Raw genomic sequence first — 12,753 nt, 5'->3', positions numbered from 1 at the left:
GATTTGGCCGGTCCCACAAAATTAAAGTGCGAGATTTAGCGATACCAGATTCATCAATACCATGGATCTTCTACCAGCCAAAACACGTTACAATACCCTATCAACATCGGGTATTGGAAAGTATTTTGTTGATACACACCACCTCAATTGTTTTTACTTTTTAGGGTTCGATACCGGAAAAACTTGCACCCAATGAACTCAGATGGCATTTATTAAAATTGACGTGGGGTTTTGATTGTTCAAAACTATTCCGGTGCCATGTCTTTGCGGTAGCATAGATTTTTCCTACTTTTTTTTTGCCTCAAAGCAAAAAGGAGATGGTTATGTTACGACGGAACCTCGGACTTAACCACGGTTAAAACTTTATTCCATCTGGCATCCTCTGTTCCCTCTTTCCTCCTACTCTCTTTATTCTCTTACGTCAAATCTTCTCCTCTGTTGTATAAGATGCATCCAACTTCAAACCTTTATTTTCCTTCGTCTCCTACGCTCCTCTTCTTCATTCTCACATTTCTTCCTCTCGTCAAACCCTAATCCTAACCAATTTCACTTTCATCTCCATCGGCGAAGTAGAAAACCCTATCACATAACCTTTACATTGCCCTAACCCTAATTCAATTACAGCCAAAGACAGAGAGCGAGGAGGAGCTAGGGTTTTGGTGGGATCCATGGCTGCGCAGACGGTTGTAAACAATCTTTACGAGACGGCATCACAGCCTGATACAGGCGGAGACGCCTATACCTTCCTGGAATTCAATACGCAGGGTGACGACTATGACTATCCGGAATTCCGAGAATTATCACAGCCGATCAGGTCGTCCGTGTGGCCTCCAACGCCGGATTCTGTGTCAGATTCTGCTGACCGTGGTGTCGACCTTCAAGCCGATGGTGGCGCTGTTTCTTCTGCTCCTGGAAGTGTGTTGAAGGGTAGAGGCGGAAGCAGTAGCGGCAGCGGCAGCAATCAGGCTACGGTGGATGCCATAGCGTCAGGAATGAGTGGTCTGAGCTTCGAAGAGACCGGTGAGGATGAGAATTACGAGTATGGGAAGGGTGATTTTACGGAGCATGCCTGTCGGTATTGTGGGGTCCAAAATCCGGCTTGTGTTGTTAGGTGCAACGTGCCGTCATGCCGGAAGTGGTTCTGTAATTCGCGGGGGAACACTTCAGGTTCTCATATCGTCAATCATCTGGTACGTGGAATATCTATATCTAATTCAGCAATTTTTTATACAAAGTAGCACTTCAATTTGATGCATCTCTCTTAGCCTTCATTTGCTAATAAGTGGGTTTTCTGAACTCTGAAAAGAAAGTGTGTGAGAAAAAAATTAGAAGCCAACAACGTTACTTGTTTTGAGAGTGATCTTATACCGTGGTTGATTGTTCGAACTGGGCTTTTGGAAGCCATATGGAATCAAATGGAACTGTTCCATTTCCAATGATTTCTAAATACCTTTCCAAACCGAAGTTCTTGTCTCACTTTTCCTTTACTTTTCCGTTGTTAGTGATAAGTTATAATGTTATATACAGAATAAAAAGGTGAAGAAAAAAGTGAAATTTCGACATTATTTTATTTTTTTGTTAAGTACCTGACATTTATTTTAGTTGTTTGAAATATCAAAGCTCTGTGATTTTCTAGTGAAGCATGTTCGACAATATCCGGGTCCAAGCCCAACATCCATCCCCATAACGCCCTGGAAAACAGGGGGAAGGACTAATAAAGAAAGCTGAAGTTCATAGGACGATCTATCTGTATCATTTCTTTTGTAGTAATTCACCGATTCCCCTGTTGATTGTGCCAAAAATCTCAATTTATTCTTTCTCATCCAGAAGATACCTAGCAGCTTGAAAGTCATGCTTAGAAGCTAATTGTATCTTAGATTACTTCTGCCATGTTGGAAGGATAGATTTGGAGGCTATCCTAGCAAGAAGAAAAGAACAAATAGATCTTGAAAGTAAAGTGAAGCAAAATGGTTGAGTTCAACATTTGAAAATAAAGTGAAGCAGAGTTTGAGAACTGTGTTGTCTCTTCCCCTCTATATCTGAGCTGTACTTTGGCAAAGGTTTGCCATGGGTTATTTGATTAGATGTCCATTTTTTTTCTTTCAAGATTCCATGCAAAATCTCTCTTGTTTTTGTTTGGAATTAAACAAATCACATGTAGACATAAAATTTGATGGGATATAACAATAATATAAATGTACTGAAGGAATTATGTAAGAGGAGGTCCCATGGTGCTTGTTGTTTGTTGATGACATGGTCTTAATTGATGAAACTAAACTAACAAGGGATTAATATAAAATTAAGTTTATGAAAAAATATCTTAGAAACAAGAGGTTTCTTAAATAAGTAGATCTAAAATAGAATATATGCAATGTAATTGAGATACACTAGGATTGGAGACCATGAGATGATTTACCGTGACCTCTTCCATTATCTTAGTTTCAACAATACTAACAAGGGAGAGATCGAGAAGGATGTTGCTCATATAATTATGGCACAATGGGCAAAATGGAAAGGTGCTTATGAGTCTTATGTAACAGGTGAATATTGCTTAGGCTAAAAGTAAACTTTTAATGTAATAGGTGAATGTCGCTTAGGCTAAAAGTAAACTTTTATAAATTAGTCGTACGATCTGCAATGTTGTAGAGTTGAGTGTTGGGAAGTTGAGAAACAATATGCCCGCTTGAAGATATATTTATTAGCATCTATGTTCTATCATTGGACAAAAAAAAGTCTAACAATGTGTCAATTGATCGTTCGGGGTTGGACAAGGAAGGGTGCAATCGAGTCTACTCAATCAAGTTGAGCTGAACTTCTATATGTGATGGCTCGATTCGACTAAAATACTATTAAGCTCAAGTTTGAGTTCGATTCAAACTCTATTTCCTTTTTCAAGCTCGATTCAACTAAATATTCGATGAGCTTGAGTTCAGCTTGAAAGCTCAAAAATGGAATATAAAAATATATTTTACATAAAAAGATATTTTCACAATATATTATAATTTTTTTTTGTATTCTATATAATACATACATATATATAATACATATATATGTATGTATATATCAATGTTTTAAAATGCAGAGGTCTGATGCGAGGCGTTTGACTACCTAGAGGCATGGGGCGTAGTTTAGAATGTAAGAGGCATAAGAAGAGGAAGGAGGGATCTCATTTTTTCTTTATTTTTAATAAAAATCTTTTATATTAAGAAGAAAAAAGATGCATAGCACTAGTTGACATGGCAGACCACTTTCTTTCCCCTTATCTTTTTCTTCCCTTCCCTTTCATTTTCTCTCTTTTTTTTTCTTCTCTTTATTTCTTTCCCTTCCCTTTCTTTTCTTTTCTTTTCTTTTCTTTTCCTTTCCTTTCCTTTTTTTTTTGTCTTTTTATATGAGGTGTGCATGAGGCGTACGCCTCAGAGGTGTTAGCTCCTTTGGCATATGCCTTGGGGCGTATATATAATCGAGCCAGGCTCATGAGCTTTGGAGCCAAACTTTTTATTAGTTGAGCTCGAGTTTGAATAAATAATCAATTTTGCCTTGAGATTCAAACTCAAGCCCAAACTATTCGATTAGAGATCGTTTTTGTTGCAACCCTATTCGGGACTTAGGCGAGGATTAGACTTGTTCACGGGCTGGACCAGGCTTTGCCTCTATATTAATAAAACATGTTAGGCCTGAGCTTAAGCCCGACCTGACCACCGGGCCTAGATCTTGAGCTTGAGCCCGAGCCTTGTATAAAGCTTGAAGCCCAAAGCTTGACCAAGAAGTTGGGCAAGAAGATTTTAAGATTTTTTTTTAATTTTTATCCAACAATAAAACTGATTTATTTATATTAAATGACACCAAAACCAAAAAATACTTAAATATCTCACTTTGACTTGAAAAGAGAAGAGGAACAAAGAAAAAAAAAATATATATATATATAATATTATATTATATAAAACATTATTAGGTTGTGCATAGACTTAGGCTGGGCTTTTATGTGAAAGCCCGGCCTGTCTGGCCACCTGGCCCATGAGCAGGTCTAGCAAGGATTAAGGGAATGTGAAAGGAATTTGGCTTTGGAATTAATAACTCTTCTTGTTGGCATGGCATTTTAGGTGTCTATCTTGGATAGTAGAATTTGGACAGCCAACTCCTTTGGTACTTTGACATGTGCCTCCTTTTTTTTCAGTCCATTGTTCCATCACATTTGGCCATTAGAGATTTTTAGGGAAAGGACATTTGGAAGGGACAAATTTGACCAAAGATTAGGATCTTCTGTTGGGAGGTATTATATCAAAAGATCAAACTATCAATACATGTGGGGTCCTTTGTAAAAGGAGACAGAAGTGGTGCATTTCACCCTATGGTCATCTTTCGTGCATGGCTAATGGTGATTGGTGAAACTATCATTTATTTTTTATTCTCCTTCTCTTATTCTTCTTCTATATGGAGGTTTTTTGGATTCTTCTTGAATGCAAGTGCACAACTCCCCAAAATGTGAGATTTTTCTAATGACATATTTTATGCCCAATGAAGAGAAGAAGGATACTGTGGAAAACTGGAAATGTACAAGAGCAGCTATCTTTTGGTTCATTTTGGAATGAATGCAAGAATCTTTAGACTGGAAACACATACCAAGGAAACCTCGATGGAGAACATAAAAATGAAGGTGGTATATCGGGTGAAAACAATATCTATCTTTGGTGCATGCTCTATTGAGGACATCACAATGGGATGACAACAAGTGGCATCGTTATCTTCAGCTAGAACCAATTGCACAGGAATCCACCCCCAAGGAACTACTTAAACTTTGGTGGATGTAGCCTAGGCAATCCAGGAACTTCAGGAGTGAGGGAGTGTTTATGCATCATGAAGGAGAAGTGAAAGCTATATCCTCGGGACCAACAGAACAAAGGAATTAGAGGCTGAAATTCTAGCAGTAATTCAGGGTTTAAGGTTGAGAAGGCCAATGGGATATAGAGACTTTATTGTGGAAAGCGACTCAAGGAGACAAGGGCAATAATAGGCTGGCTAAAAGTGGTGCACTGGCTGAAGTCCCTGAAAGATTTCTCTAGTGTTTCAGCAACTGATATATTGAGGAACTGGAAGGCAATGGCAGATTCTTCTACTGTTAAGGCTGTCACAATTCATCATTGGAGCCCACCGGACAGGGGCTTTATTAAATTAAATTTTGATGGTAGTAGCAAAGGGAATCCAGGTCCCTCCAGCATTGGAGGTGTATTTAGAGATGAAAGGGGCAGACTTATTGCACTATATTCTGGGCCGGCAGGGGAAGGAGACTCATTGAGGGCAGAAGTCATGACTGTAATGGAAGGCATACAAAGGGCGAAAACCCTACACATCAACAAGCTAAGTGTGGAGGGAGATTCAAAACTGGTGATAAACTAACTGGCTACAGGATGAGGGAATGAAGATGTGGATGTACAATAATGAAAGGAAGAAATTCAGATGGTTAACTAGAGACATGGAAGTAACATAGTTTTCAAGGCGCCAAGGTGAGGCTAGGCGACTGGGGGGCGCCTTGTCACCTAGTCGCGCCTAGGCGATGGATTTTTTATGTTAAAAACATAGATCCTAGGGTAGTTCCCTAGGTACCATAACCATATTTCTTTAACAATTATTCATGATTTTCATAAGAAAAGTATAAATTTCATATTAAAGTATAGAAAGTCAACATATTCATGAGAAGAAAAGGAAGAAGGAAAATAAAATTCAAAAAATATAGGGGCTGAACCCTTATTTTTGTTATAGGAAAAGAAGAAAATAATAAGTATTGGTAGTAGTAGTAGTAGAAGAAGAAGAAGAAGAAGAAGAAGAAGAAGAAGAAGAAGAAGAAGAAGAAGGGGTAGAAGAAGAATATATGGAAGAGGAAAATATGCTGATTAGATAAAATTTTTAGTTCTTCCTTACTTGTTGGTTCAGGTTTTGAAGTCTGAGGGTTCAATACAGCATTTAGCAATGTTTGTGTTGATTAAACCCTAATAAATAAGAAAATAATAAAAAGAAATTAGTATATAAACACAAAATGATTATTTTAGTTTAATAATGTCTATTTTATAATTATAATCTCAAAAAAGAATGAATAGAAAAGTATTTTATAGTAGGAAGTAGAAAACTGTTAGGCAATTAGGCGAGGCGAGCCTCAAAGGGTGCCTTGTTGCCTAGGCGTCGCCTTGACAACTATGGGAAGTAAGGATAGGGTGGGTCAATCGGAGTGCAAATGCCATAGCTGATTCATTAGCTAAGCAAGGGGTGGGGAGAGATTCATTGTTTTGGGCACAATTGTAAGGGATTTGGGGTTTCGTGGGGAGGGATAAGAGTTTTTATCTCTCATGAATTTAAACTGTTTTAACAGTCTGTAATTACCACTTTCTTCTCAGATTAATAAAATTGATGTTATTGATAAAAAAAGGCTGGCTAAAATAGAACTGTCAAGCTCCAAGTAAACACAGATGTTTGACAAGAGAAGTAAGAAGCATAGAAAAGGAGCTTAACACAACTCTTGAGTGGGTGTCAGGATCAGCAAATGGGATGGCCGCTCCCTAGCAAGTAGCAACTAGCAATACAGGGGACTAGTAGAGACCAACTCTACTGGAGAACACAGCTCTTAGTTTACTAGAATTAAATCCTGCTTCTCTTTATTGTGTATTTGAGACAATGTGCCTGGGTAGCTTGGCAGATGCTTTCGCTGACTTTCTTGCCAAACAAGGGGTATCTAGGGAAGAGCTCTTTTGGGAAACTTTGTAATTTTTTTCTTGTTTTTCTTGTCTCGCTGACTTTCTTGTTTTTCTTGTCTCACCGACTTTCTTGCCTCGCACCTCTCCAAGGGAATTCTAACAGCTTATCTTCTTTGGTTAATGAAATTATCTTTAAACTATCAAAAAAAGTGTTCCTATGAAAGGGATATCTTTTATTCTTTCTGTAACTATAAACATCTAAACTATTCATTTACTATTATTATTATTGTTGTTGTTGTTATCCATGTTTTGTGGAAATTTCTAACGTTTATTCATTTGCTATTATTATTATTATTGTTGTTGTTGTTGTTGTTATCCAACACATGGCAGATTAAGAAATTATATATTGTTTCTTATTTTAGAACTCCTGTCCTTTTTCTGTAATAAAGCTTGGGATGATTTTTCTTGCATATGACAAAACCTCCTTGACTTCCTACCTTTTACTCTTTTTTTTTTTTGTTGAACATGTTAGGTTAGAGCAAAACACAAGGAAGTTTGTCTTCATAAAGACAGTCCTCTGGGAGAAACAATTCTTGAATGCTACAACTGTGGTTGCAGAAATGTGTTTCTTCTTGGATTTATTTCTGCGAAGACAGAGAGTGTTGTTGTTCTTCTTTGTAGAGAACCTTGTTTGAGTGTCAATGCATTGAAGGATATGAACTGGGACTTGAGCCAGTGGTGTCCTCTTATTGATGATAGGTGTTTCTTGCAGTGGCTTGTGAAGGTTGGTTATTTATTGTTGTTGGATTTATCCAGTTTTTTTTCCTTTCCTGTGAGATTACTTCGAATTGAGGTTTTCTGCATTGACTTATTTCTTGCACTTTGCAGATCCCATCTGAACAGGAGCAATTGAGAGCACGCCAAATTAGTGCTCAACAGATAAATAAGGTGGAAGAGCTTTGGAAAACTAACCCTGATGCCACTCTTGAAGATCTTGAGAAACCTGGAGTGGATGACGAACCTCAACCTGTAGCCTTGAAATATGAAGATGCATATCAGGTGTCTGGGTTAAGAAGCCATAATTTTTAGTAAAAGCAAATATTTATGTCAACAGTTATTGTTCAACACTTCAACTTTATAAGTATGTCATGCACTAAGTTGTGGTGGAATCTAACCAATTCTATCATCTATCTGCCTCTAACTAGAGAGGTCTCATGATGTTCCACATTTTTTATCTGTTTTGCAGTATCAAAATGTATTTGCACCGCTTGTCAAACTTGAAGCTGATTATGATAAAGTAAGTATCCATTTTATTTTGGTCTACTCAATGATTCCAACTTCAAAATCTCTCTCTATATATATTTTTAATTTTTGAATTTGAGTGCCTTGTATTTGTAAGCTGTAGCCTATTTTCCTTTTTTCTAAATGCAAACTATATGCTACCTGAAGTTTTTTTTTCTTTATTCTTTCCATCCATCAATGAAATGAGCTTCCATGAAAATTTCTGATTATAATATAACTGCAATTTTGTTGCAGATGATGAAGGAATCACAGAGTAAAGACAATGTAACCATACGGTGGGATATTGGTCTCAACAAGAAACGCATTGCATACTTTGTCTTCCCAAAGGTAGTAAAAGTGTTCCTCTATTGCTTTTTTCTCCCATATCCAAATTTTTACACATTTTCCTCTAGGTATTTTTAATCAGGTTATGCTTTTACTTTGTTGATTTTTTTTCTTCTTTTTATTCACTAAAGTTTACATGTATCTTTTCTAATACTATAGGAAGATAATGAATTGCGGCTGGTACCTGGTGATGAGTTGCGGCTTCGTTATTCAGGTGATGCAACTCATCCAGCATGGCAGTCTGTGGGGCATGTGGTATGCTTTTTTTCCATCTGAATATAAGCCTTTTAATAAAAAATTGGTTTTTTAATTTATTTGATTTGTAATAGTGAATTTGTGAAATGAAGTACATGATATGTTAAATACAGTACTTTTCTTCACAATGTAAGTTATGGTTCTATCTCATATAGGTGCTCATTATATGCTCTGGTTGTGTTTTAGATCAAGTTGACTGCACAAGAAGAGGTTGCTCTTGAGCTCCGTGCCAGCCAGGTAATGTTAGTAATTAGTTTTATTCTTTGCTATGACAGGGTTTATTGAAAAGACGAAAAATGTGAAGTAGACCCAAGGGTCATGAAAACAATACCACAATTTTAGGGTTCCCTTTAAACATCTAGGAACTGGACCGGCATTGGGTGATGGCCTTTTGGCCTTTAAGCATCCATGACACATCTGAATAAAGTATTCCTAATCAAATGTATTCTTTTAACCATTTTTACAAAAGAAAGTATTCTTTCATTAAGTGAGAAAAGTCTAAGCAAGGAGCCAATCCCATTTATAAGTTGTTTTAACTTTAAGTCCAATAAAAACCAAGCTGGAAAAAGTGTCATAAAGATAGTTGAAGATGGAAGAAGCGAAAACCTTGAAGATGGAAGAAGACCTTGAAAATAGAAGCGAAAACTTTTGTCCTAGAGGAAATTTGGACCAGAGGAGAAGAGGCTTTGAAGATAGTTGAATTAAGGAAAGGTTCTTTAATCCTATCTGGAAGAGCAGTACTGTGGTTGCTTGGAGTGTTGAAAGGAGTTTTAAACTCAACAACTCAAAGAGAATGGAAGAGCTGTCATGTGGAAAGAGGTAGGAAGTACTTTGCAGAAAGAAGAGAAAATGGAAAGGGCAGGTATGTTGGAATACTTGAACACTACGGAGAAGGATTAAAACAACTGACATGTTTCCCTGAAGGGAGGAGAGCTTCAGGTTGGACTATGGTGGAGCAAGTTCTACAAGATTACCTAAGGTTGACTAGCAAAAAGAAAAGGGATAAAAAAGAAGCTCAAGATATGAATCTTTTGACGAAGAAGGTGGAGTTAAGTTCAACAAGCAGGGAGACAAAATTGCAATCTGGTGAAGAAGATGATTTACAGTTAGCTACAAACCTGGGTAAGCCGAAAGTTTGGGTGAACAGGCCCAAAGAAGATTGGGAGGATAAACTGGTGTTTGTTGCAAAGGACTTGGTGAAAGATTGGAACAGCATGGGAGACGAGTTAAAACAGGTGCTCAAACTCTCAGGTGATGTGAGGTTAGATCCTTTTGATGGAAGAAAGGCTTTGATCTCTTTGCCTCTTGGTAAACAGGAGTTTGTAGCAACTTCGGTAGAGAAAAAGCAAGGTTTGGCAATGGTCCCCCCTGAGTAACTCCAAGACTGTGGATCCAAATTTGTTTATCGAACTCAAAATCTTGGGTTTTCCGTTCCACCTCTGGTCAGAGGAGGTATTTAGAAGAATTGCTAAGCTGTGTGGGGGGTGAAATGGAGTTCTTCAATGACTCTAATTTGAGAGCAGCTGTAATAACTTTGTCAGGTGCAAAGCCAGATCTGATTCCGCGCCTGATAGAATTTCAAACAGGTGGAGTGGAGTACAGAACCTGGATTGCCATCTCCATTGAAGCTTCTTGGTGGAAGGAGGGAGATCTTGGTGAAGAAGATGATGATGTGGACAAAAGCAGCTCCTTTTTCAGCCAAAGAAAGGAATCACAGAAGGGGATTAGAAGTTTCAGAAATAAGGGAACTCTGGAGCTCAGTGTGGGAAAGGAAGTCTTACAGCTTCCTTCCTCTAATAGCAGATCAGGATCACTGGGTCTGAATCCAACAGCTCAATTCAAAACTTATGCCCAGATGACTGCTCTAGGCTCTGAGAAAGGACAGTTGGGAACCCAGACACGAAAACTTCTCTGCTCAATGACAGTTGGTGGTCAACAGAGGTCTGAACAGATTAAGGTTGCTTGCTTACCAGGGAAAGACAAAAGCTTTTTGAGTGGAACAGGTGTTATTAAGGTTGGCACTGGACCAAAGGTGAGACAAGTTTCAGAAATAAGGTTGACACGTGGTGCTTTAGGCAAACAAGTGGCAATGGAGGGAGTTATAAAAGATTGTGGGCCTGTCTTGGACAATTTTGGCCACACCGAAGCTGTTGGTGTTATTGGGCCTGGCCCAGTCGATCTTCAACAGGAAGATGGGCCATCCAAGTTAAAATCACGTGACTACTTAAGTGAACTTGTGATCAATAATAAAACCAAGGCTTTGGCAGACCAAAAAAGCCGTTTATCTTCGTCCCATATCTCTTCTGGGTCGAAGATTTCAGCATCTCTGAAAGAAGCCTGGGTCTGGAAGCCGAGGCTAGTCTCCTACTCCACAAGCCCGGAGAGGCCGAATCCGAGATATGCTCGGGACAAAGAAAAAGATGAAGTATTTTATTCGGGATGGGTTAGTCTCGATGAAGATTTTTCAGAGGATGAAGAACCTACTGAAGAGTCCAGCATAGGAAATGTGGGAAGCAAATATTCAGCCAAGCTAGGGGTTGCGGATGATGTGGGGCTGAGGCTGCTTTTTGAAACTGAGGCACCTGTTTTAAGAGAAAGGTCTATGGAAGAGGAACCACACAACCTTGGAAAAGAGAGTACTATTCTAAATGAGGGAAAGACCCAAACCCAAGGGAGAGCGGAACCTGTTGCAAGCAAACTCCAAGAGCAGGATGAAAGTGAGTGCAGTAGGGCAAACTCCAAACTACAATGTACCCTTCTCCCCAAACTAGCATTCTAAGGGCTGATTGCGGCAACACTAATCCCAGCACTCTTCCTCTTTTGGGTGTCCAGGGTCAACCAATTCCTTTAGGGTGTCCTCCTCCTCCTCCTCAAGGTACTGTTTGTTTCTCAGTTTTTGTTGATACTAATTCATCTTCTTGCCCTGGTGTTGCCTTGGTTACAGGTGAAACCATCCCTTCTCAGTTTTCTGCCAACTCAAGTAACTCCTTGACAAAAACAGAGGTAGTGGGAGGTGTGGAGGGTGAGGAGAGTAAGGAGAGTAAGGAGGAGGAAGGGGAAAGAATCTGGGAGCTGATAATGGTTTTATTTAGAGCTCTTGAATCGGAGGAGCTAGGTGATCTTCAAGAAAAGGATAAGGAGGGTGACATTCCGAGTCCCTCACCTTTAGAGGAGAAAGGGAAGGGTGAAGAAAAAGTTGCTTGTAAGAGGAAGTCAAGAAAGGTTGCAGAAAAAGGGAGTAGACCAGGAAAACCCCAGAGATCCAGCAAAAAAGTTAGATGATTTAGGAAGGAAAAGAAAGAAGAAATTAAGTGAAGTGGAAAGACTGAAGTGTGAAGTGGATTATGATAAGGGGGCTCTAGGGAAGAAGGGGAGATAGTAAAGAGAAGGATTTATCCCAAGGGTACTTCAGCCTGTTGATAATGAAGATAATAAGCTGGAATGTAAGAGGTTTGGGGAGCTCTAGGAAAAGAAGAGCGATCAAGGAGTGTTTGAGAATAGAGAAGCCAGACAGTACTGATTCAAGAGTCAAAGGTGGCCGATGTAGATAGAAGGTGGGTAAGAAGTTTCTGGTCTGCCAGAGGATTGAGTTGGACCTTTCCACAATCTCTAGGGTCTTCAGGGGGAATTATAACGTTGTGGAAGAACGAAGGATTGGAGTGCTCGGAGGAATTAATTGGAAATTTTATGGTCTCTATCAAGTTGAAGAGAAAGGAGGATGGTCTAGTGTGGGTGTTGACTAATGTTTATGGCCCTACGTCTTACAGAGAGAGGGGAGACTTGTGGGAGGAGCTCACAACTATCAGAGAAATCTGGGATGGACCTTGGTGCCTGGGGGGAGACTTTAATGTGATCAGATTCTTGCATGAAACTAATAACCCCAACCATAGGATTACCTCAAGTATGAGAAACTTCAATCTTTTTGTGGATTCCTTTGGATCGAGAGGCATGCCCCTGTTACAAGCCAACTTTACGTGGTCAAACTTCCAAGAGGTACCGATTTGTTGTAAGTTGGACATATTTCTTGTCTCTTCAGACTGGGAGGAAGTCTTGGGGGAGATGGTATCCAGAGCCTTACCAAGAACTACCTCAGATCACTGCCCAATTAGACCGTCTCAAGAAAGGGTGAGAGGAGGACCATGTCCTTTTAGATTTGAGAATATGTGGTTACTTCACCCTGAATATATTT

The 12,753-nt window shown here is 39.0% G+C and overlaps 1 protein-coding gene across 3 annotated transcripts in view; it reads left to right on the top strand.

The window, feature by feature from the left end:
• Nucleotides 1–398: 398 nt before the first annotated feature.
• The window catches only part of LOC104609870 (regulator of nonsense transcripts 1 homolog), a 48,773-nt gene continuing 36,418 nt past the window's right edge, over nucleotides 399–12,753 (top strand). For 2 of the 3 annotated variants that reach the window (XR_016080974.1, XM_010276286.3), the window contains exons 1-7: nucleotides 400–1,190; nucleotides 7,216–7,467; nucleotides 7,572–7,742; nucleotides 7,930–7,980; nucleotides 8,220–8,312; nucleotides 8,469–8,564; nucleotides 8,751–8,801. Coding sequence is in view for 2 of the 3 variants with exons in the window: in XM_010276286.3 (XP_010274588.1) it covers nucleotides 669–1,190; nucleotides 7,216–7,467; nucleotides 7,572–7,742; nucleotides 7,930–7,980; nucleotides 8,220–8,312; nucleotides 8,469–8,564; nucleotides 8,751–8,801 (1,236 nt within the window). In the remaining variant the exon portion in view is untranslated. Of the gene's footprint in view, nucleotides 1,191–7,215; nucleotides 7,468–7,571; nucleotides 7,743–7,929; nucleotides 7,981–8,219; nucleotides 8,313–8,468; nucleotides 8,565–8,750; nucleotides 8,802–12,753 lie in introns of all 3 variants that reach the window. The other variant, XM_010276285.3, reaches the window with a different exon arrangement.

Source organism: Nelumbo nucifera, chromosome 1 (assembly GCF_055504915.1).
Source record: "Nelumbo nucifera cultivar China Antique chromosome 1, China Antique-T2T, whole genome shotgun sequence".
In the NCBI taxonomy this organism is placed as follows: Eukaryota; Viridiplantae; Streptophyta; class Magnoliopsida; order Proteales; family Nelumbonaceae; genus Nelumbo; species Nelumbo nucifera.
The sequence above is the reverse complement of the archived record's forward strand: the minus strand, read 5'-3'. Positions and strand labels throughout refer to the sequence as shown.